Source organism: Cyclospora cayetanensis, unplaced genomic scaffold (assembly GCF_002999335.1).
Source record: "Cyclospora cayetanensis isolate NF1_C8 unplaced genomic scaffold, CcayRef3 CcayRef3_contig_146, whole genome shotgun sequence".
NCBI classification, from domain to species: domain Eukaryota; phylum Apicomplexa; class Conoidasida; order Eucoccidiorida; family Eimeriidae; genus Cyclospora; species Cyclospora cayetanensis.
The window spans coordinates 82627-105987 of NW_020312088.1; the positions used below are offsets into that span (position 1 = coordinate 82627).

The 23361-nt window shown below is 54.4% G+C and overlaps 3 protein-coding genes across 3 annotated transcripts; 2 read left to right on the top strand and 1 right to left on the bottom strand.

The window, feature by feature from the left end:
• Window positions 1-279: 279 nt before the first annotated feature.
• On the bottom strand, window positions 280-4717 carry LOC34620142 (FACT complex subunit pob3). Its single transcript, XM_026336759.1, has 12 exons — window positions 4634-4717; window positions 4297-4488; window positions 3924-4029; window positions 3621-3744; window positions 3375-3468; window positions 2987-3159; window positions 2545-2735; window positions 1880-2066; window positions 1589-1721; window positions 1142-1340; window positions 692-798; window positions 280-315 (listed from the first exon to the last, which is right to left on the bottom strand). Exons 1-12 carry the CDS (start codon window positions 4715-4717, stop codon window positions 280-282), a joined length of 1626 nt encoding a protein of 541 aa, XP_026192544.1.
• Window positions 4718-10452: 5735 nt separating this feature from the next.
• LOC34624455 lies at window positions 10453-19081 on the top strand. Its single transcript, XM_026336764.1, has 9 exons — window positions 10453-11748; window positions 12268-12349; window positions 13114-13296; window positions 13673-13739; window positions 14154-14357; window positions 14502-14865; window positions 15851-16145; window positions 16473-16818; window positions 17149-19081. The coding sequence occupies exons 1-9, from the start codon at window positions 10453-10455 to the stop codon at window positions 19079-19081; spliced, it is 4770 nt and encodes a 1589-aa protein (XP_026192549.1).
• Window positions 19082-20933: 1852 nt separating this feature from the next.
• On the top strand, window positions 20934-23013 carry LOC34624101. Its single transcript, XM_026336765.1, has 5 exons — window positions 20934-21004; window positions 21121-21472; window positions 21556-21870; window positions 22137-22233; window positions 22700-23013. The coding sequence occupies exons 1-5, from the start codon at window positions 20934-20936 to the stop codon at window positions 23011-23013; spliced, it is 1149 nt and encodes a 382-aa protein (XP_026192550.1).
• Window positions 23014-23361: the final 348 nt, after the last annotated feature.

Consider the following 23361-nt stretch of genomic DNA (forward strand, 5'->3'; position numbering starts at 1 on the left):
AACCCTGCCCTCAGGCTTAGAAATTCAGAGCCCACTGCCACCATAGATCTAGGGGCTGCCCATCCTAAGCTTGGCTGCCAACTACATCCACCTTCTTTGCAGAGACATTTCGGAACTCTGCCGCCACAAACAGGTGATCTAGGGTCTACAGTGATTGCACTGTAGACCCTAGCGAAAACGGCACAAGAAGTTTTCTTGTCGTGCTGCCCGCAATCAAAAAAGCAGAGCAGCAGCCATGCCACCCATAGCGAGGCCCTGTCACTAAATAGCAGAGCGACATCACTTCTTATGCTTCTTTTTTTCTTTCTTGCTTTCCTGTTCCAACACACACACATACACAGGAGAACGCACCGAGATGCGGGGCCTCTACCTTCTGTGGATGCACACCAGCGGGTCTAACTCAAACATCCAGTCGCCCAGTAACAGCAGAAACCGGACAAAAGAAACCACGCAGCGCGATTGCTTCTCCGTGAAGCCCCTCTTCCCAGTCTCCCCCATCGATCCCTCTCCAATCTTTCCGTAGGTTATAGCGCTACGCTGCATTAACCAATCGAGCACCCGAAGCTATCGCCGCTCACTGCCCCGCGCGCAAGTAAGAAGCTCCTCAAGTCGGCCAAACGTCTCTTCCTACCTCACGACGGTCTAGGCTAAACACAAGGATCTGTATTCAGAGCCTACGGGGCCCACCCACCTTGTGGCTTTTCCTTTTTTTGTCCTTCTCGCCGTCCTCCTCCTCATTCGATTCGCTTGCACTCTCTTCGCTTTCGTCATCGTCCTCTTCGTCTTCAAAGTCTTCATCTGCAAGACCACGAAAGGAGCTCCGCCAGGAACCCTATATGCCAAGGCGGAAAGCCTAAAGCTCAGTACTGACTCTTCTATAGGGAAAGCATAGAACCTAGGCCAGTAACTTGGGATCTTCGTAGACGGAACAGTGGGATGCAGTGCGAAGGCAACGTGCGCAACTAGCACTGACAGCTGCCGCTTTCGTGCAGCAAGTACATAGGTTCCACCGCAGCTCAAAACCATCTTAAAATTTGCTTGTGCCAAGCAAAAGCACGAGTTCCAGGCAACATTGCTCCAATGCGTCTTCTAGAGTTGAGAGGCCTGATTGCCTTGTGCAGCAGATCATATCTTGAAGAACCCTTTGTGCCACGCGTTGCTACAGTTTGAAAGTCCCCTTGTTGAATGCCTAGCGCACCTGTATCTGACTCTCCTCCATAGTCGTCATCGTCCTCATCAGTGGGTAGCTCTGCCTCTTGCAGACCGCTCGTCCTCGCCGCGTTTGACTTCTCGACGTTCTTTATGCGAATTCCCTTTTGGGTGAGAAATTCAACCAGAGGCTGTGCGCACAAGAAAGCTAGCCACAACGTCAGCCTGGCGTGGCGCACAAGGTGTCGAGAGCTCGGCAAGAACAAGGACGGGCACGTGTCTACCGGAAAACAAGCTGCGGCGAGTGCAAGGAGCAGGTGGCAAAGACTGCTCGGCACGCAGAGATGCTCCCTCCTGCTGAGCAGGGGCAGCACAAGCAGCCGCTTTTCTGAAGCAGCACAGGGGGGACGAGGGTGCCAGACGACAGCCCGACACTCACTTCGTATTCGTTGCGGTCGATGGACGTGAACTCGTGTTCGACACCTCCACGACATGAGACCGTAAAGGCAAAGAAGCGGTTGGTCGTGCTGGCTCCGGTGCGGCTAAATTCGACGCTCACCACATCTTCGAATCTGCGCAAAAGAAAGAAAGTTTCGGGGCACCTTCCCTGCAGAGCGGCGCCTCTTCTGAGACTAAGGAGGCGAGGCGAGGCGTCTACAGGGGACTAATTGAGCAGAAGAATACTGGCTGCTAGGGAAGGGCAGGGAGGCGGGAGTACGGGCAGACGTACCGGACGAAGATTACAGGCTTGACAATGAAGAGGAAGGAGCGATTGAGGGGATACAAATGGCCGCTTTGCGCCCTGTAGCTGCAAGTGATGCCATACTGATGCTTCACGCTCTTGAAGTCGCCAGGCACAATTACGTTCTTCCCAATTAAAGACTTGAGGATGCGCGTGATAACGTCAAAGGTTTTTCCTGCAACAACACGCAAGCGTGCAAAAGCAACATCAACAGAGGCTGGAACTTGCGGGAGCTCCGTGATCCCAGCAGCAGCCACCGAGTGGCGTGAAGAAGAGTCTCGCATGGAGGGGCAGTCGTCGATCGAGAAATTAGTGCACAGACAAAGACGCAAGGAAAGCCAGGACCAGACTGAGGTGCAGGAGAGAGGAGGGAGTCAGTAGAGGGGGAAGGGTGGGTGGACTAAAAGAGGAGAAGAAGGCATCATCGAAGGATGCATGAGCAGTTTGGCAGCGGGGGGGCGGGAGGGGGTTGGCGACCACTGAGCGGAAGGGGCCATTTTTTTTTCCCGCCATGCATGTGAGTGCATGAGTGTTGAGTCAGTGAGCAGCATGCAGTACGTGGCGAGCAGTTCACATAACGTGAAAGAGAGGCCTGCGTAAACGCAGCCATGGCGATGATAGGGGAGGGGGTTCACAGTGGAAAAAAACAGCACCTTCCAGTTGCTTCTCCAGACCCTTCTCTTTAAGCTCGGCTTCCTCAAGGTTCACCTCCACGGAGGTGACGTTTTCGCTATCGAATTGTAGGACGACGAAGGGGTAGGAAGTCTGCCCTTGGCGCATGGCGTTGTCTAGAGAGAGGATGAAATTGACGTGTGGCGAGTTCGGCCGCGGCACCAGGAACATCCTGAAGTTGGAACGCAACAGGAGAAGGAGAAGCAGAAGAAGGTGGTGGTCGTGGTGGGAGGTGGTTGTTGCGTGTTTAGCGGAGAGACGAATACAAGGCAAGGGTGCTGGGGGCGCGCCGGAATGGCCTCACGGCAAGACGCAGCCACGCAGCTGTGCAGGCATATTTTCGAGCGAGCTAACTCCAGGCTAGCTCAAACGACAGACGTCTAAGGACAAAGGTTTCAAACATGCAGTCAGCAAGCGCCATACCTGTTGATGTTGGTGTACAAGATCGTGTAGTCGTAAGACTTGCCGTGGAATTTGAGGGCGCGACGACCAATGTCGATTTCATAGCGGCCTCTAGGAACCAGCAAAGGCACGTCGTTCAGAAGGGCGATGCTCTCCATCTTCGTCTCAGCCACGCCGCTCTTCTTCACGAGCTTCTGAGAAGCATACCGAAGCACCACCACAGGACGCACCGAGAGCAGCATGCGAAAAGGGGGAGCGATAGGATGCTTTTCTTCCCTTGGAGCCGCCAAAGGCCCTCGAACGCTCCCCCGTAGCTGCGTGCAGCCACACGTCAATTGCGCGCGCATACAGAAAAGACAGCACATTCGGGAAGAAGCGAGCAGAACAATCGAAAAGAAGTGGCGCTCGCCTCCTTTAGACTCTGAAGATGGCTGTTTGTCTCTTCGTCGCCTGTTGCCGGTTGAAACAGCCGAATCTCAAGAAGCAGATCTTCGGCTTGATCCCTGCGCAGAGAAGTAAAAACGTCAGGGCAGGAAAAGGCAGCTAGCGAAGCATCCGACGCGTTGCAAAAGCAGCACATCTGACACCCCATCCCAGGGATATGCCCCGTGTCGTCCTGTCGCGCGTTTGTGGATGCAAAAAGAGCAAGACCAACCGCGTGTCGTCTTGTAAGAGCTCAATTGCCAAGTCGTTCTTGGAAGGCGTCGTCACCTGTACGATGTCTTGGGCATTCACCTCGAACGCTGGGCAGCCCTCCACAGAAACCTTTAAGTTGTTCCCTGAGCATGCACCGGCACAAGCGCAGTTTTGGAGGGCAGCGCTGAGGGAAAGCGTGAGACAGGCTGGCTGGCCTCACACGCGCACGGAGTGGTGCATTCTTGACACAGAATGAGGGATCGGGTGCGTGGCGTAGGGGGCTCGCAGCACAGGGGACGCGAAAAACATTTTGCCCACGAACCATCCATCGAAACGTCCCCCCAATGCCATCCTAAGTGCGCAACATTCTTGGTATGGAGAGGAAGTTTGAACTGGTCCTGGAAGTGCCGCCGGATATCGTCGAAGTTCTGTAACTCAAACCGCGCATGCATGCATTGTTTGACGGGCTGCGTGCAAGTTGCTGTGGCGTACAGGCGTTGCTTGGCTGTCTCGCACAAGCATGCCCAGCGGAGCATGCAGAGAGGGACGGATGCGGATGTGGGGATGCAAGGCTTGGGGGAGATTGCGAGGCAGCGGATCATACGAGAAGCTGGTGCTGGGGTGGCTCTTGAGACAGCCGTGAGCCCCTCTAGCGTCACGCAACCTCTAAATTCCCCAAGGACGACAAACCCCACCTTTTTGTGAAAGCCATCGAACCGGATGATACTGTCGTTTCTTTGCGCCCCCAGCACAATCTTGAGCTGATACTGGTCTGCCCCGCAGTGTATCCACTGAGCATCCGCGATATCCGCGCTTTTATACTGGTACACCTTTCCGTTTCTCCGGTTCTTCCAGCCGAAAACTTCCCCGCTCATCTTGAAGAGCCCCTGCGCGAACCGGACATACACCGCGCCACAACTTCGCATGACGGCGCCAGAGGCCATCTGCTATCGGGAAGCAAGCAAAAAGCAGAACATGCTAGCAAGAGCAGGAGAATGGCGAAAACATTAGAAAATAAATGCAAACACCCACTGGGTCACTCCTTCCCAGACCGCGGATGTTCGCCACAGAAACCACAGGGCCACTAGGGGTGGCGGGCGGCCCCGCTTGCGCCATTTTCGCTCAATAAAATATCGCAGGTAACGCTGTTTGCTTGAATTGCTTCCTTCAGAGGAACGAATACCCTTTTGGCAGCATCGAGAGCCGCAGTGACCGGCCGGGCTGCATGCCCAGGTGTGAGGTGACGCCCACTGTACTACGTGTTGCAATAAACAAGTTACATCACCGCGAAGCAAAGGCTTTTCCCTTTCAGCGACGCGCCATCAAGGGACAAGAGACCACTATTCTAGAAGGATCAAGCGAAGGCTGCTGCTGCCGCACGGTTTTGCATGCAGGGGGGAAGGGGGGGTGGTTGTTCTCCAAGCGGGGTGAGTCGCCGAATTCAGCAAGAGCATCATACAGAAGGCAGGAAGTATGCTCGAAAACATAGTTAGCCACAAGTGGAGCTCTTCGGCGTTAATCAGATTGGCTCTTTGTAACGCACGCCACAATGCTCTTTAACAGAGGCGCACGGCGAAGCGTACCAATGTCTTAATCACTTGCAGAGAATGACGTGGTGTAACGGTTTTTGGCAACATGAGCCTTCTGTTTCATCACGAATATCATCTTTTAAATCCGGTATCAGTCATACTTGCATCTGGAATGCCTCATAACTATTCAATAAATCTTCTGCTCCATAGCTGCCACTGTACCGGGCCAAGCTACACTTGGGCACCTTCTACTGCACCAGTTATATCTTGCGAAGACCTCGGATAGAATTCACTATTTTTCCCCCCTTCGCGTATCTTGCTTACTGCACAGTACTACCTAAGCAATACAAACATACGTAGGGTTGTGCATGCGTGCGCCACGTGCTTTATGCAACTGACTGTGTATGCTCGAAGAGCCTAGAGGGTACAGCATGCGGAACCTAGCTGTGCTTCTCCCCTCTTGTCGAGAGTATGGAGGCTGCTGGCAGGGAAGGAGGAGAGTTATTTTGCAACACAACCAATAGATAGATAAAATTTGTGAGAAGTCTGGATTTGAGTGTCTTCCTACGGAGACGTTCGCTGGAGCGCTCCAGCTGGTGACACCGCATGGATTGATGCAGCTGTTCCACACTCATTCACTAGCTGTGGATGCAGTGGAGTTTCAGATTTCCCTACTTAGGTGTCTGGTCTGAATAAAGTCATTTGGTTATTCAATGATTGGGTTTTGTTTGACATCAAACTGGGGAGAGGTCCGTATGCCTTCGAAGTTGAAGGAGCCACAAAGACTGCTGGGGCGGCAAGGGGTGGCCTGCAAGCTGATGTGAGCGCAGTATTTCCATAGCTGGAAGAATGTCATGATAGGTTTGCTGGCAAAATATCTCTGGATGCAGCCATGAGTGTCATACCGACCCAGGAAGTATGATGGCCATAAAAATGGGTAAACAATAAGGGATTTGGTAGGCTGCTTAGAGTTTTACCTTCTAGTGCTCAGTGCAAGGTCTCCGTAGGGACACACCCAACTCTAGAGTCAATGAAACCCTAATAAGTAGTTAATAGATGTGTCACCTAAGAACTCTCTCCGTCCCCTGCCCGCCTCTTCACGGTTTCCCACATAAGGAAAGAAGCGCAGCTCGATTTCGCAATGCGGCACCCTCTAGGAACACAAAACATTCAGAGTTGGTCGCACAAAGCATCCGGCGCCCACGCACACAACACTGCATCGTCTTAAAACAAGCGAACGCTCCTCCGCAATAAGCTTGATGTACAAACAGAAAAACAAAATTGTCAATTCCTTACAAACTCCAAGCTAAGTATTTCTAATGTAGTAGAGTATCGTTAAGTACAGATTACCTAGCTACCTCTTTGCCACTCATTTCAAAACGCATGCCCTCTTCTTTCGTACCTTTACATCGAGACCAACTGCGTGCAGGGCACAAGAAACCACGCTATCACCACCCTCCAGGTTTTCAGAAGCAGGAAAGCAATGCAACTAAGATAATCAGATGTGCAAATCGACCGACTAAGGAAGCGCGACGAAAAGAAAGGAGTACACACTAGCCAACAACGAACCAGGGACCGAGGCAACGCGAGTATGGTTGCTCGACGGCTCGCTGTCGTCGGAGCGCCGAAATGGGTCAGCCTCCTGATACGAGAAACCACAAGATTATCACGGGTATGAAGGAAATCAAACGAAGTAGTTCAGCATTGCTTCCGCGGCTCATTAAGCAACTTATGCATGCAATTGCATGCAGCGCAGTCGTTTCCAAAGCCCCGAAAACGTCTTACGGAAGAATGCACGAGAAATACACCTAAGAGTACCTACGGAGAATTCGAGGGCTGGACAACACCTGGAAAATAGTAGCCAGAAACGATCCACACAATACCCACAGCTAAAGGCAGCCGTTTCAGGCAGAGAACGAGCTGTGGGAGGACGACTACCAAGGAGAGTGAGGAATGGCGTCCATGGAGACTCGCATTGTCTCTCAGACAGGACAACAAAGTCTCCCAGAGGCAACAAAAGCCACAATAACTATTTGCACAGCCAGTGCGGCGAGCACTTCCAACCCATATCACTAGGAACTCCCATTTAATGTTTCGATGAAATTCCCTTTCCCTAAATTCCAGCACTTGTACGGCTTCCTGTGGATCCTCTGCGTATGTCATTTGGCTACACAGCGAAGTCATTTAGTAACTCAAAAGGTTTTAAAGCTTCTGTAGGCCGCCAATACTGATAGTTTTGGGTGCAGCTTGTACGATGTTGGACGGTAGAGTGCTTCGTCTGGTCACCCGGTGCACCTCATGAAGCCTGCCAATCTGCCAGGACCTCGAACCAAAGAGCCGACTGCAGTTTACCACAATTGCGTGCTTCTCTCTCTCTACTTTAGTGCTGTGCATACATTTGCGTGCACAAGCCGGCAGCTGTATAGATCTCTCCCCGATAAAGGTCGCTGCTGAGTCCGGAACACCAGGTCTAAGCCCAAATCGTAAATTGGTTCCTTCCCCGTGTAGAGCAGGGATGTGGTAGAAAAGCAGGTAACCAAGTGGACTGTCCCCCTATATGCCAGTTCAGCATATAGAAAAGCCTCCAGCCTAGCAAGTAGAGTTATTTGTGAGCACAGGGTCGCAAATACTGCAAAAGTGTGCTGTTGGTGCAGTCTGTCCAGGTTCCTCAGGATGGTTCGCAGTGATCATGTTGTCGTCAATGTGTAGGCTGGTCCTATGGGGGGCGCCAGAACGCACTAAAGAGCTCCGGCTTTCTATCCTAGGGCTGCTTCGAAGTGCGAATTCTCTCTGGCTGTTTTTTCTCGTCCACCACACACCATAGGCTAAGGCCGGCTGACAGCCCTCGCATCCATCAATTCTTAGTTCCAACAGGGCTCTTCCGTTTTATCCAAAGACGCAGGAATTGATCTCCTTTGTTCGTGGAGCCTTTACAAGTTCATCATTTGGGGATGCCCCACAGGCCAGGTGGTTTCTCTCGCTTGGTCCCACCTAACATTACATTTTAGGTGGACGCTAGAAAAATTATCAAAGAAGCAGCTGTTTTTGTACGTTGTGCTTTTACAGACCGTATGTTCACACTTCTTAACGTGCTTCTTAATAAATCTTCCCGGCGTGAGCTTTCGGGTCTCTCCTTACGTTTGCTGTTAACCTAATCTCAGCATCAACTGATGAATCAGGGCCTATATGAAGGCTTGAAGCGTAGTACTCTATGCAAGCAGGTGGCTTCCTCCGTGTTCACGCCACAGAAGTGCCTCTTACTACAGTGAATATGCTGCAAAGTGGATCTGTCTTCCTGCTTCCAGCGGAGGAGGGGGTACAAAAGCGAGGTCATTGAAGAGGCATTAAATGAAATCTTCGGGTACTTCTCCGCTCGTATGGCCGTTATATTTCTCTGGTTGGTATAGCCTGGTGCATGCATCCATATATTCAACCGGCTGGCATTTCATGACATTCTTCCAGCTATGGAAATACTGCGCTCACATCAGCTTGCAGGCCACCCCTTGCCGCCCCAGCAGTCTTTGTGGCTCCTTCAACTTCGAAGGCATACGGACCTCTCCCCAGTTTGATGTCAAACAAAACCCAATAAGTGAATAACCAAATGACTTTATTGAGACCAGACACTCAAGTAGGGAAACCTGAAACTCCTCTGCATCCACAGCTGGTGAATGAGTGTGGAACAGCTACATCAATCCATGCGGTATCACCAGCTGGAGCGCTCCAGCGAACGTCTCCATAGGAAGACACTCAAATCCAGACTTCTTACAAATTTTATCTAGCTATCGTTTATGTTGCAAAATAACTCTTCTCCTTCCCTGCCCTCAGCCTCCAGTTTTCCGATATGAGGGGCGGGGTGCAGCTAGTCTCAACGTAGCTGTACCCTCTAGGCTCTGCGAGCATTCACGGTCACTTGCGAAAATCACGTAATACACACACTGCACACCACTGTGTCGTTTTGTTTTGATTAGGCAGTGCTGTTCAATAAGTAAGTTGTACGGCCAAGCGAGGTAGTTTTGTATTCTCGGCCAAGTGCTAAGTGTAGCATGGCCCCTTGCATACGGTTGCGCCTTGGGAGATCCAAGGGAGCTAAGGCATCGTGATTTGCTGCAGAAACGATGGAATGCGTCCAAGGTAAAGTGACGGCAACCAGCTGAGATACAGAAGAGGGATGGGAGATGAGTTGCCTGAGGGGGGGAGGAGCACACAGTCTGAAACGATTCTGGAGTGGGCATGTTTCGCTAGCCGCCCGCTTAAGAGGCCTTCAACTTTGAATGTTTTCTCTTAGTACTGTAACGAAACGCGGCCAGGAATGAAAGTGAAACTGTAGCGTCACATCGAGACCGGGTTCACCAAAGCAGGGGTAGAGAGGAACAAAGAGGAAGCGTGCAGGGATTTTGCGTGCTCACGTGGGATTCCTTCACGGGCTGTGGGAGGATGGGCTGCAGCACACATCATGGTGCTTGCAGCAAATAGATTTTCGGCTGTCTCGTTCCAAGACGGGTTTGGTTGATGCCCTTGTAATCCCAAGTATGGGCACCGCGAAACAATCCGATACTCGGTGTAGCATTCGCAGCAAATTCACACCCCGCGGCACCTGAGGAGCTCTTTGAATTGCTTTGGATCGCGGAGGCACATACTACTATGCGCATATGAGTGTGTCTCTCGTCGCGCGTAAGGGCGAGGTAGCGACACCGGGGGATACTGAAGTATTGCAGGATACAATTTTCTAACGCTGGCCTTATCAGCTCTAGTGTATGGTTCTGCGTATTCCGGTACACCTAGAATTTTATTATAAAAGGAGATATATATATATCTACATCGCTTTACAAAAGCCTTTTTTCTGGGGGCCCTTTAGGCCTCTGGCTTCGTCGGTAGGCTTCCTTACATGCGTCCAGTCTGCAGGAGCGCGCGCGCTGGAGAATTCCGTCTCTCTTAGAGTGTCATGGGGCCCTCGCGCGCACACACACACAGGATTGCAGCCTCTGCACACTTGGAATACACACCCGACAATATTATTTATTATTTTTGCGAAGACGGTTGCCATTTAGGGCACGGCCTCCTCGCGGCAGCCGATCGTCGCATGCGCGGGAGGAGGCTACGTCCTGGGAACTCGGCGAATATCTGCTTTTTCTTTTTCTCTTAGCCACAGCTCGTCTTTCGCGCTGCTCGCTTCAATGGGAGCAGCAGTGCGACCAGTAGGAGGGTGTGAGGGCCCCTAAGCTACCCCTTCTCCGGCGTCTGCTACACTCATCCCCTGCAGGGTAGGAGCGGCTGGAGGGTCTAGGGGAGTCTTCAGTGCGGGGTAAGCCATACAGGGCGAAGATGAAGCGCTCTCTCTACTCGGTTGACGTAGCGGCGGCTGCAGGTGCTACTCCTGCTCCCTCTCAGCCTGCTGTGGCGCCGTTTCAAAGGCCAGTAAGTCGGGGGCGCCTGTGCAACCCCCTGCTGTATCCTCCTTTGCAGACTCGCAGTCAGGACGAGTCGGATGCGCGAGGTGGATTTGCACTGCCAGGCTCGCCAGGAGTCCACCGATCTCGTGAACCGCCCGGCAACAAAGCCACGCAGAAAGAGCAGCGCTCAACGTTCCCCCCGCAAACACAAGAAGTCATTACGGTAGAGGACGACGAGGATGAAGGCGCTTCTCCCCCTCCCTTTTTCGCCTCAGGAGCGCCACAGACTGCTGCGGGCAGCAGCAGCAGGGGTCCCCGCGATGACACCACTACTGCCACCACGAGCAGCAGCAGCAGCACCAGCAGCAGCAGCAGTACCGGCAGCAGCAGCAGCACCAGCAGCAGCAGCACACGCAGCCCCCCCAGCGGCAGCGGAGGCGAAGAGCAGCTCGTGGAGGCGACCGCGTCTTCGCCTCGGTGCGATGGCGGATCTGTCGGCAGCACCGGTGCTGGAGAAGTGTCTGTACAGCACAGCAGAGCTCCTGTGGACCACTCGGAAGCCCCTTGGATTGTCAAAGCGTTTAGTGGAGCGCACAGCAAAAGCCTCTGGCTGTACGGACGGCAGCGGCCTGAGCAGCTCGAAAAGCATCTGTCAGACTTGCGGACGAAGGTGTCGGTGGGGAAGGTTTCTTTGCGCAACCCTCTGTTCCCTTCCGCAGCCTCGGCAGCAGCCATCATGCGCGCTGTCTCGCAGATTCGTCGAGTCACTTCGTTCACTCTGAGCGCCGCGGAGATGCCCGAGGAGCAGTTCGTTGCGGTCTGCGAAGAACTGGGCGGGTGCTCTTACCTCAACCACGTGGACTGCAACGCAATCGGCAGCAAACCGCTTCGTCCGGCGGCGCTGCAGCTGCTGCTGCAGCAGCTGCAGCGTCTCCCAGACTTGCGAGAGGTCAACCTTTCAGGCAATGAATTCTTGTCTCCGGGAGAGGCTTTTTCTCAGGGAGAGTCTGGAAAGGGGGGACTGCTGGATGGCTTCCAGCTGCTCAAAGGCCTCCTCTTGCGTGGAGTGCTGTGCCTCTTGGCAAGAGAATGTGGTCTTCGGCAGCTTCGGCAATTCCTGGTGTGGGTGCTGAACCGCTGCCACTGCTTGCGGCTGAGGCAGCTCGATCTCGGTGCCTCGTCGAAGCTGCTCACCACGGTAGTTCCTGGCGAAACGTTCGATGAGGAAGTGAGCTAGTACAAACCAAAAGAAAAAACAACCTGGACGCCGAGGCGTGGGCGTCCAGCGTGTCGATAAGGTCGCTTGCTAGCGCTTCTTCCTGTAAGGGTGAGGGGGAGGGAGAGGGTGAGGGAGAGAGGAGTGAGAGAGAGAGGGTGAGAGAGAGAGGTAGAAGGAGAGGGAGAGAGAGATAGAGGGAGGGAGAGGGTGAGAGAGAGAGAGAGAGAGGGAGAGTTAGAGGGAGAGGGAGGGAGGGAGAGAGGGAGAGTGAGAGAGAGAGAGAGACAGACTAGCAGACAGACTAGCAGACAGACTAGCAGACAGACTAGCAGACAGACTAGCAGACAGACAGACAGACTGGCAGACAAAGGCAGAGATAGGGCCCGTGGGTGGCCTCTTGGAGGCTGAAGTGTGAGGCTGTGGATTGTGTGCTCCTCAAGACGTCTCGCGACGTCTGCTGTCGTGCGAAAACGGCTCTTAGAAGGTCTTGTTCACTTGTGAACTCGGCTTTTCTGCTCTTCTTCTCAGCTTCTTCGCCGGGTGTCGCAGCTTTCGAAGTCTACATGGCGCATGGGCAAGGTGATTGGAGACTATGCGCCTTCATTTCAGGGTACGTTGAGATTTGTTTTTTGGGCTTGGATTGTGTAGCCGCGGCGCTGCAGCCGTTCTTTCTCGTTTCTTCGTGGCGGTGCATGTATTCGCAAAAACAAGTTCTGGCTGTGTGTAGCGTAGCACCTCACGCAGGAGGCACGTTCGCGATGCGATGCGGTGGGGTCAGTGGGGTGGGGAGAGCGAGGGAAGGGAAGGAAAGAAGCAAGGGAAAGAGTGGCGAGAGCGAGGGAAGGGAAGGAAAGAAGCAAGGGGGGAGAGTGGCGAGAGCGAGGCTCTGGCTGCCTGGGCAGTGGTGGAGGGGTAGGGGATTTGGGGGACTGTGTTGCTGCAGTGTGTGGGGAGAGCGGGAGGTTCTTGTTTTCTAGTTGCGGCGGTGTTTTTCACCGAGCAGTTTGTGCTGCTGCACTTGTTAGTTGGGGGCGGGGAAGGCAGCAGCTTGGCTGCTGGAGTCGGCGCGACGCCTCCTCCGGAGTTGCGTTTCGTAGCCTTTCTTGATCGAGAAGAGGGAATTGACAGATGATGAGGCTTGGCTTGGGGGAGAGAGGCTTGGAGGCAGAAAGCTTCGACGTCTTAGGCGGATGGCTGTGGAGGCAGCGGGGAAGGGGGAGCGAGGCGAAGGGCAGATGCGTGGGGAGACTGGGGAGGGCTGTCCAGAGCAACTGCATGCGTGCATGCATGCATGCATGCATGCGGCTATTTTCTTGAGGACCTCAGGGGCTGTTGGCGCGCTGCGTGCTGCTTGCTGCCTCGCGTCTGCTGCAGCGGTGGACTTGTGGAAGCCGCACATGACGCAAACCTTCTGGCTGTACTGTCTGCTAGACGCGATGGTTGCCTCGAATGCAGCAGCAGGAGCAGCGGGGTGCCTGCCGAGGGATGCAGCTGCATGCAAGGCTTCCGATTCTTCGCTGTCGCATGCAGCATTAGGAGGCTTTGCGCGCTTGCCCCGTAGGCCAGCCGCTGAAGGGGAGGGAAAAGGGGGACCTTTTTTTGTTGAGACGTTGCTGCTGTTGCCGCATTTTGGCAGCCTTGCTGCGCATCTGCCTTGACACTTTCACAAGCTCTCGACTCTCGGTGCTGCTGGCAGGGGGGTGCGGAAGGCTTGCTGTTGGGGGCAGCACCGAGTCAAGGCTTCTGCAGAAGAAGAGTTTGGGGCGGGAGTCTTCTCCCTTTTTCTTCCCCCCAAAAAGGCTAGGCAGCAAGCTGTGGTGCCTGCAGCACCGCGATGGTGGCTCTCTCAACGGCCTTCCAACCCCCTCCCCCTCCTTCTTCCTTCCCATGCTGCTGCCGTGCTCGCCTATGTGTGTTTGTTCGTATGGTGCAGTTGTTCGCGTCTGGGGGATTCCAACGGATAATACCGTCGCCACGCCAGCGCATGCCCCCCATTTCAGGTATGCGAAGCGGCAGGAGGCTTAGCGCTGCGTCTGGCTGTGTACATATGTATATGTCTATTTATGTATATGTATGCATGCATGATGCTTCGTTCCCTCCGTGATGTGCTTTTCCAACGCGCCTGTTGGGGAAGCAGGCGGAGGATCGATCTGGGGAGGGCAGGGGGCAGCGTTAGGCCCCCTCCCCGCCGACAGCAGAAGAGAGTTTTTCGAGACTCGCCTTCATCGGGAATATACGGGGAAAGCGGGGAGGGGGAGAAGGGGGGAGAAAAGGCAGGGCAGCTCTGCCGAGGAGAAAGCGGCTAGGCTCCCGCGACAGAAGGAGTCACGATTGACAACTTGCAGACAGAGACACATGGGCTTTCTCTCTCTCTCTCTGCAAAAGTTGCCACTTCTGAGCCGTGTGCGCCTCAGGTATGGTTCGCTAGTTGCGCGGCTTGGCGATCGCTGTCTGATTCGCTGGATTTCACTAGGCGCTTTCCTCGCGGCAGTAGAGGAAGATCTGCTTGCCTGCCAGACGGCGGCAACTCGCCTCCCCCAGCAGCAACAGCAACAGCAGCAACAGCAGCAACAGCAGCAACAGCAACAGCAGCAACAGCAACAGCAACAGCAGCAACAGCAGCAGCAGCAGCAGCAACAGCAGCAGCAGCAACAGCAACAGCAACAACAGCAGCAACAGCAACAGCAACAACAGCAGCAACAGCCCTTGGGGGAAGCCGGGAATGCTGACAAGGAGACAGGGGCATCCGGGTGTCTCAACACCTGTTGTGGAGCAGCGCAGCCGCGCGGCATATCCTTGCAGTCTGCTTCTGCGATTGTATCGAGGAAGTCTTTTTCTCAGCAGCCACAGCGAGGCACTGTGGGAGGCCGTTCTTCGGCTCGGCTTGCCGGTATATTCGGGGGAACAGGAGTGCACACCAACTCCCTCACAGACACGTTTGGCGCTTACGATGCATGCGTAGAGGCAGCTCGAGTAGAACCTGCCGTGTTTGCTTTTGCTGCCTGGCGACAGCAACAGCAACAACGCGGAAACAAGTGCCTAAGGCCAGGGCAGTGGGTGGAAGTTTTGGCGTCTAAGAAAGAGGACAAGCGCTTTTTTTACTCCTCCATTGGCGTCGTGCAACAGGTCCAAACATTCGCATATACACGCATACACATATATATGTATACGGATATACATACCCATATCCATATACATATACATATACATACACATATACATACACATACATATGCATACGCATGTACTTAAACATACACATATACATACACACACATGTATGCATACACATATACACATGTACATACACATATACACACATACATACACACGTGCTTCGCTTTTGAAACGCTGCTGCCCATATACGCCAGACGTATTTGCGCCTGTTAGAATCAAAAAAACCATCGAGCTCTCAAAGTAGTAGGAAAAAGCATTTTGAAGCGTTCACAAGCGGATCTACGTGGCGAACCTTTTTGCTGCCGATCCCATCGAGCTTTCTCTTCGTGTGTGCAAGGGGACACTTTTGTAGTGTGCGTCTTCGTATATATATATATATCTGTGTGCATGTGTATATTTATGTGTGTTTGTATGTGTGTGTCTATGAATCTGTCGGTCTGTCGCCTTCTCCTCTCTCTGTATGTATAAAGCTCTGTGTACATACGTGTATGTAGAATGGACAAGGTTCTTGGTGAAAGCATGTAAATATGTGTAGTTTAGCGTAACTGCGATGTACACATATATATCTGTATATGTGTATATGTACGTGGATGTGTATGTATGTACATATACTAGTGTGTGTATGTATGTACATATACTAGTGTATGTGTGTATGTATATATACTAGTGTGTGTATGTTTGTATGTATATATACTAGTGTATGTTTGTATGTATATATACTAGTGTATGTGTGTATGTATGTATACTAGTGTGCGTGTGTATGTATGTATGTATACACTAGTGTATGTGTGCATGTGTATATATTAGTGTGTGTGTGTGTATATATACTGGTGTATGTGTGTAGGCATGTATGCATGCTAGTGTGTATGTTTGTATATGTATCTATACTAGTGTGTGTATGTGTGTTTACTAATGTGTATGCTGCTTTTTGCAGGTAGCACCAAGCTCGGACGGCAGCGCAATCGTGTACCGCGTGGAGTTCTTAGGTTTGCCGCCTCGTTCCTTCACTCGTCTGACATTAGGAGGTTCCCCAGCTCCGTCCGATATAGCGGCTGTTTTGCGGAGCACTGTGAGGGTTGCAGTAGTGTCTGCTGAGAAGCTTCGCCCTCTCGTCTTTCTGTCTCCGAGCGCGCACTGGACTCTAGAAGCCTTGAGAGCGAAGTGTGGCAAATCGAACTGCGTAGATCTGCCGGATGCTTACGGGATCGACCTCAAGTGCCCAGCCTACGGTATGCGGAGAGAGCACTGCATGCAGCAGGGGCGGCAGATGATGAAGGGGGGAGAGAAGAAGGGGAAGGGGAAGGGTTTGTTTGTGCGCGCCTTTGGGGAGAGAAGGAGGGGAAGGGTTCGTTTGTGCGCGCCTTTGGGGAGAGAAGGAGGGGCAGTGGCCAGCCACGTTTCTGTGGTGTGGTACATCGAAAATGGCGAGTTGCGACTCCTTCTTGGTGCAGCGTGGCTTTTTAAATTGTTTTCCCCCCGTGAGCGAGCGCGCCGCACCCAAGGCTGTCTCCTGAGTTGCGAAGTGCACGAGCGCCACTGTGTCTGTGTTTCTGCAGGGGGGCAGGTTGTGTATGCTTGCCCAGTTTCAGGTAGTCCAGCGACAAAGTCGAGCTCGGGGGGCAGTGTCTCCGAGGCTGGCGCTCGCGTCGATGGGTTTGAAGGTTTGGGGAGTTCGTTGCATGCAGCTCTGTTGCCGGGTTATCGGTGGCACATACAGTTGAATTGCCAGCACCTCGAGTTTGCTGCGAAGCAGCTTTTGCATCCTCGGCAGCTGTTCAGTCGCTTTGGGGTTGAGGGGAGCGTATCCGACGGCGGCTCTGCGGATCAGTTCTGGCCGCTGGGGGTGAGCGATGTGCCTCCGCCTCTGTTGGCTGCTCCTTTGCGCAATCCGAGTGCGTCTGCGTTGGCGTCTTCCTTCGGAACGGGGAGGGGGGACGCCTGCACTGGCAGCAGCGGGGTTGGGAGCAGCACTTTTGCGACGCCTTGCAGCCGCTGCAGTCGCGTAGCAGCTCCATCCGAAGACGCGGGGAGTCGCTTGGACAGTGTCTCGCGTGCGTCGTTAACGGCTGCAGGCTTCTCGCCGCTCCCCGTGGCTTCTTCGCCGAAGGCTCGCAAGCGGCTGCTGAGTGGTCACTGCGATGCGACTCTCTCGGGGTGCAGCTGCTGCCTCCCCCCCCCCCTTCTTCCGCAGTCGAGCGAAACACACGGCGCATCCTCTCTCCCTCCGCCCAGGAAGAAGCAGCAGAGACTCACAGCTGCGGCTCAAAAGATCCTGGAGGCACCTCTCACCGACACGCAGCAGAGACCTTCCCTGAAGCGCACCCCGCAGGATGCGTCGGTGGTAGTCGAGCTGTCAGATGAAGATGCCCCCATGCGCGAGGGAGAGGCACTGCAGAGCTTGCCGAAGGGGAGCGCCGTTCTCACTCCGGGGGGAGGCGGAGGCAGAGGCGAACTCAGCAGCAGTACGGCCCCTCCGGACGGAGGGGGGGAAATTTCGGCGGCGTTTGCTGAGGCGGAGGAGGAGAGAGGCGGAGACTCGGAGCTCGCAGGCAGCATTGACAGCGCCATGTGGCAGACGGTTCGCACGTGTCGGAGATGCCTCATGCCGCTCACCGAGAGCAGCTCGACGACTGAAGAGAGAGCGGGGGAGACGGCGGAGGGCCTCTTCCTCCCTGCCACCACGACTACCCCTGCCCCCTCCCGAGAGGCTTCGGAAGGAGTTTCGTGGAACGAGGGTGCCTCAGCAACGACAGGCGTTCGCAGACGCTTCAGGGCATATGTGCGACAAATCAAGGCGGAAAACAGCTTGCGGGAGAGACGGCGTCTTCATCAGCTCCTGGATGACTTGCAACTCCCCCTGCCGCTCTTGCGGGAAAGCTGGGCACTTCCTTCAGGAAGAAGAACTAGAAATACTGGCAGCCGCAATGGTGGCTTAGGTAGCAGCGGGAGTCTCAACAAGTCTCGGCGCAAAATGGCAGAAAGCTACTCTCTTGAACAGCAAGCGTTCGAGAGGTGCCTGCAAGTCGTAGGAGGAGCCACTGCCCCAGCGTCGGCCGTTGGGGGGGGGCCACACCGCAGCAGCAGCAGCACTAGCAGCAGCAGCAGCAGCAGCAGCAGCAGTAGCAGTAGTAGCAGCAGCAGCAGCAACGGCTGCGGCAGCGGACTGCTTGGGCAGGCGGTGGATAGCGCCAGTGGGAACGGGTGTGCTGCTGCTGCTGCTGCTGCCTGCAGCAGCAGCAGCAGCAGCAGCTGGCGGGAAGGGGGTGTAGGGGGCAACCAGGGAGCTGCTGCTTGCGAGTGCTGCTGCACCTGCGGGGAGTGTGCCTGTTGCTCTCAGCGCATGCGTTTTTGCAGCGCAGACTACCACGAGCCAGTGGGGTTCCTTGTGCCTCCCGAGGTGCTGTCTTCCTCTTCTTCTGCGTCAGGACCAGCGAGAGCGCTTGAAATTAGCTCAGAGGAGTGGGATCTCGTGACGAGAGCTTTGAGTATCCTTGTGAATCGGGGCGTTATTGGTTTGGTGGCTCACGACAGAACGTCTTCCCACATCAAGGTTCGCTTGCTGCCGCTGCCTTCCTCGCTGCCGTCTGGTGCGAAGCAGTCGGGCAGCTCCCTCGGGGGATTCGCCGCGGCTGCGGGAGCTTCTTTGATCACGCCAGCAGCTCTGGAAGAGGACGAGGCTGTGCAGGAGCTTCGACGCGTGTTGGAGCAACGCAGGGAGTGCTCCTACGGGGATGGCGACGAGGTACAGGTGCAGGGGGGGGAGGTGACACCCGCTGTCTCGGAAGGAGGCGCTACCACGCGTCTAGGGGCGAGTGCGGAGGGGGTCCCCCGCTGGGAAGGCGGTGGAGTTTTGTGCGAGCGGTGTGTCGGAGATGGATGGATCTCCGAGCTGTCTCTGCCTAAGCTGCTAGACAAGTATCGCGCGGGGCATACGGACAGCACATGCAACGCTCCGGCGTGCAGCAATGTGGGGAGTCGTTGCGGATGTCGGGGAGCTGCCAGGAGGCGCAAGCCGAATGCAGCGAAGCCTCTGGTGTTTGGGTGGAGTCGCAACAGTGCATATCACGGGCTTGCTGCTTCGGCTCAAGCCTGCAATATGAGTCGGGAGGATGCAGAGGTTACTTACAGCGAATATGCCGCAATGCAGCTCGAGGGCTTGCACTGAAGGAAGCCGCCGCTGCTGCCCCCGCGTAGATCTCTGTGCCTTTTTTAGCAAAAACAGCGACGGTATTTGGAACTGTGGGAAAGAGGGACTGCTGCAGAAACAGGCTGGCTGGGTGGTGCTTACCCTCGTCCTGCATTGTGCTGCTGGGAATTCTCAGCGGTGTCGCTACAGCAGCTTTGAGGCTTCGCACGGGGTGCCGAACGCGGCCTGTTTGAGGTGCACGGCACTCGCAGCCTTTTGAGGTTTGCCTTCTCCTCCAGCATTTTATGATGGACTGTTTTGGTGAGATGGGTTGCTGCTTCTGTAGAGGGGAAAGGGGGCGGAGGGAGAACAGAGGGAGTCTGAGGTGTCTTCTCGCTGCAAAGATTCTTCTCTTTGGTTTCGAGCGCGTCGAGACACTCAGCCTTTCTCTCGCCACAAAGCATTTGATGCAGGAACGGCTCTGGGTGGCTTTGAACTCTCGAGCTGCTGTTCTCAGAGCTAATAGTTCTGTCTGAGGTGGGGGTTGCATTTTATAGAAGCTTGTGCCCCCTCCCCGCGTGTAACCCGTAGAGGGGCCCTTCGCCTGTGCTAATCAGCACCCTAGGCGTCGCCTCCTTGGTCTCCGTGTATGTGGGAGGAAAGCAGCACTCATCTAAGTCCCTTACGGCCTGTATAGGGGGAAGGAGAAGGGGCCTCCACAGCAAGTGTAACTTCGAATGCACAATGAGGGGAGGGAGACGCGGTGGAGCGCCGTATATAGGCTACACTCATCAAGTGCTTAGGGGAGGCCTCGTAGTAGTATCACCATCACCTCTTCTAGTACTCCCAGTGAGGCAGAAATGATTTGCACTCGCCCACCAAAGGCCACGAGAGAGGCTACGTGGACCGATCAAAGTTCTTCACAGGGAGAGTATCAGCTCCAAACTCTTAACAACCTGCATATAAAAATATGAAGTATTTTCTCATAATAATCCCATCTTCCCTTGCCTGCGTCCCTGTGAGTTCTTTACTCACCGGGAAGAGGGGCAGCAGCTAGGGTCCACGTAGCTGCCCCCTCTAAGCCCTCCGAGCGTTCACGACTTGATGGTAGTAGTAGAAACACACACATACACACAAAATGATGCGTCTCCTTGCATTCAGCTAGCCGTATTTATTACCCTGCAACGAATACGCTATACGAGAAGACAAACCAACCAGTCAATTCTTTTGAATTATTAGGTAGATATAACTAATGTAGCAGAATATGTGAAGGGTGGTTAATTCGCTGCAAATACTCTTTTCTATTACAAGACGCGCAAACGGCCGCGGGCAGACATGTCGAAGACGAACATAGATAGCGGAGACACGCTTTTAGCATTATTTCTCCCCCAGAGAGCTAGGGCGCATGCTCCAGCTATGTGGTAGTGCCTGTGGCTCTAGTGGCAATCGGGTGTCTACCATTTAGAAGGCGCCCTTTCTGTGTCTCTACAAGAGCTCCATCACAGCGTTTTTTTCGGGGCTTGCTGGGACAGGTCTGGAAGCACCAAAACATCGGAGTTTTGATCGTATGCCTCCCAGTTGGTGCACTACTGCAAGTAGGGGCCCAGCAAAAAGCTAGTAGTAGCGAAGGATATATGGGACTCATGGGCTTAAGGGAACTACGAATATTGACACGGCTCTCGCCAACTATGTTCGGTTCTTCCTCTTTCTGTGAAATATTCTACCGGGATTGAGCAGGTACGTGCATGTGTTGGGCATGCAGCAGGGATGATGCCAATTTCAGCACAACTTGCCACATTCAGCATATTCCGCCGGTCAAAGCGCCCGCCCTCCGATGCACGCCTCACCTCATATTCCCGACTGAGCTCAGTCGACCGCATTTTCACGTCTCATGCTACGGAGAATCGCGTCGTCTGCGGCCAGAGGCCCCAGCCCAGGCGCTCGCCGTCGCAGACCACTCCAGTAGGACTAAGAGGAAGACGCCGGAACGGAAGAGCAATGGTCTGTGGCTTCTAAGTGAGAAACACGAGGAATAGAGATTCATTATCCAGAAATTGTTCATAAATTTTGCCGAATAGATGTCTTCTTGTGGGGCTCCGTGACCCCCGCGCCGACACAACCGACCTCTTTTGTCTGAGCACTGCACAGGACCGTGATTTTCCCTTGAGAAACTCTTTTGTGGGGGCTGCCTTGAAGCGGCGGGCCCTCAAACTTCTTCTGCGTAAATATCCCACTTGGCCCGACTTCCCACTGCCTCGCCATTCAAACACAGCCAGCGAGTGCTGGGGTGTACAGACACCAGGATCCCTGCCCTGCATGGATCCCCGGACTCTGACACAGCTGTCTCCGACCGCCAGAGACGTACTAGAGCCCGAAATCCCCGCGGCCGAGGCTGCAGCCTCCCGAGCTGCGGCCCTCCGACGCATGCAGGCGTAACTGCCGTGTCAGTCAAAGCCGTAAGCCGTGAAGTACAGATCGCGAATCCGCGCGAACGCCCCTTTCTCGCTTCGTAGCGCTCCCGCGCTGCAGTTTCGGCGCAGACACACGGGGGTTCGCATGCCGCAGGTTATTTTCTGCAGTGTGTTTCGCTCTTTTCAAGCTTGTCTGGTCACGCCGCGCACGCAGGGCCTTGCCGTGTGGGCTCGAAAGGGCACGAGAGGTATGTGCATCTGAAATATGTGGAGTCTCATTCTGCGCTGTCGATTCAGGAGTGGACTACGAGTGAACAGGTGACCAGGAACAGGATGCAAGAGCAAGAGCAGGAGAAGCTTCTTGAGGAGGCCTCTGCGGTCGTCCGAGAGCAAGGATGTTATATGAAGAGAGCTATTGTACGGTTGTCACCCAGTGCCCCCCTGCCCTGCCCCTCCCGTCTTCCCCGTCGCCGTATCTAAGCCTGCGCTATGTCGCTGTTTCCCTGCTGTTGTGTTGCGCATGGGGGATCGGAGCAACTCCCCCTCTGTCTGAGCTCCTGCTGCACCTTTCCATAGCCTGCCCGTTCAGTCAAGGGGCTTCAAACTCGGCACAGCTCGGAGTTGGTCTTGAGGCGCTCACGATTTGGGCAGGTGCGGGTGTGTTTTGGTGCATGCATGCACAGGACAGCGACAATCTCCGAGACGCTTTGAAACATGCGTCCAACTTTGTGAGCGAACTGCGAACTTCGCTTTTATCTCCCAAGCATTACTACGAACTCTGTAAGGATGGCGGAGGAGGGGTTTCTGCGGCTGTCGAACGTCTATCTCGCTCGTGCCAAGCCTGCTAGTTTGAGTCGTGGGAGGGGACGTGAAGGAGCGCATACCTCCTTTCACAGTCCTCCTCCACAGATTTTCCTAGAAAGTGGTTGGAGCGTGGTTGGAGTGTGTTTGTTGCTTGTTATGCTGGCCCGCATGACCTTTTGTGCTGGTGTTAGCTGCCGTATGTGTGTTGGTGTTTGCTGCCGTATGTGTGTCGGTGTTTGCTGCCGTATGTGTGTTGGTTTTGCTGCCGTATGTGTGTCGGTGTTTGCTGCCGTGTGTGTGTTGGTGTTTGCTGGGTTGGCGAGCCGCCTGCCCGAAGGGCGCTGGACGCCTTTTTGCATGCGGCTAGGGGCTTCAATTTACGCGCCAGCGTGGCGTGTGCATGCCTGCATGCGCGGGTAGTTTGTGGGTGGACTGCGCGCAGATATGCTGGTGTTTCAAGAGCTGCAGCACCTGCTGGGGTTTTTCACAGACAAATCCCGGCACGGGAGGCGCTTGGCGGATCTGTACGAGACTGTACAGCATGCAGGCAACATTGTGCCTCGGCTGTATTTGCTGGTTACAGTGGGTGTTGCGTTTATCAAGTCGAAGGAAGCGCCTGCAGCAGACATTCTTAGGGACCTGACTGAGCTCTGCAAGGGCGTGCAGCACCCCATGAGGGGCCTTTTCCTCAGGTTCTACCTCACACAACTCTGCAGAAATGTTCTACCGGACAAAGGCTCAGAGTATGAGCAGTAAGGCGGCAAAACTATCCAGGCTTCGAGGCCATATTCGTCTCCCCTGCCTTAGCCCCTCTACGAGCGAGCGCGCTCCAGGGAGCAGGGAAGCGGTTCAGCGGCTTGCGGGAAAAGCTCCGGTGTACAGACACCTGGAGAAAAGAGGGGGCCTCGTCTCGTGAAAAGAACTACCCTTCAGAAGGCCTGCGTGTCTCTGTGTCTATGGGGATGTGTCTGTGTCTGTCTGTGTCTATGGGGATGTGTCTGTGTCTGTCTGTGTCTATGGGGATGTGTCTGTGTCTGTCTGTGTCTATGGGGATGTGTCTGTGTCTGTCTGTGTCTATGGGGATGTGTCTGTGTCTGTCTGTGT

What these genes read in the sequence shown, in the direction of transcription:
- LOC34620142 (XM_026336759.1), bottom strand. Translation starts at nt 4,717, where the DNA reads ATGGCGCAAGCGGGGCCGCCCGCCACCCCTAGTGGCCCTGTGGTTTCT. An exon ending in GTCTGGGAAGGAGTGACCCA is followed by an intron (nt 4,489 to 4,633) that starts GTGGGTGTTTGC and finishes CGGTTCGCGCAG; the next exon opens with GGGCTCTTCAAGATGAGCGG. An exon ending in AGCAACGCGTGGCACAAAGG is followed by an intron (nt 799 to 1,141) that starts GTTCTTCAAGAT and finishes GTGGTCTTGCAG; the next exon opens with ATGAAGACTTTGAAGACGAA.
- LOC34624455 (XM_026336764.1), top strand. Translation starts at nt 10,453, where the DNA reads ATGAAGCGCTCTCTCTACTCGGTTGACGTAGCGGCGGCTGCAGGTGCT. An exon ending in CAACAGCAACAGCAGCAACA is followed by an intron (nt 14,358 to 14,501) that starts GCAGCAGCAGCA and finishes GTGTCTCAACAC; the next exon opens with CTGTTGTGGAGCAGCGCAGC. An exon ending in CCATTGGCGTCGTGCAACAG is followed by an intron (nt 14,866 to 15,850) that starts GTCCAAACATTC and finishes TGCTTTTTGCAG; the next exon opens with GTAGCACCAAGCTCGGACGG.
- LOC34624101 (XM_026336765.1), top strand. Translation starts at nt 20,934, where the DNA reads ATGCTACGGAGAATCGCGTCGTCTGCGGCCAGAGGCCCCAGCCCAGGC. An exon ending in CGGCCCTCCGACGCATGCAG is followed by an intron (nt 21,473 to 21,555) that starts GCGTAACTGCCG and finishes CTCGCTTCGTAG; the next exon opens with CGCTCCCGCGCTGCAGTTTC. An exon ending in GTTATATGAAGAGAGCTATT is followed by an intron (nt 21,871 to 22,136) that starts GTACGGTTGTCA and finishes ATGCATGCACAG; the next exon opens with GACAGCGACAATCTCCGAGA.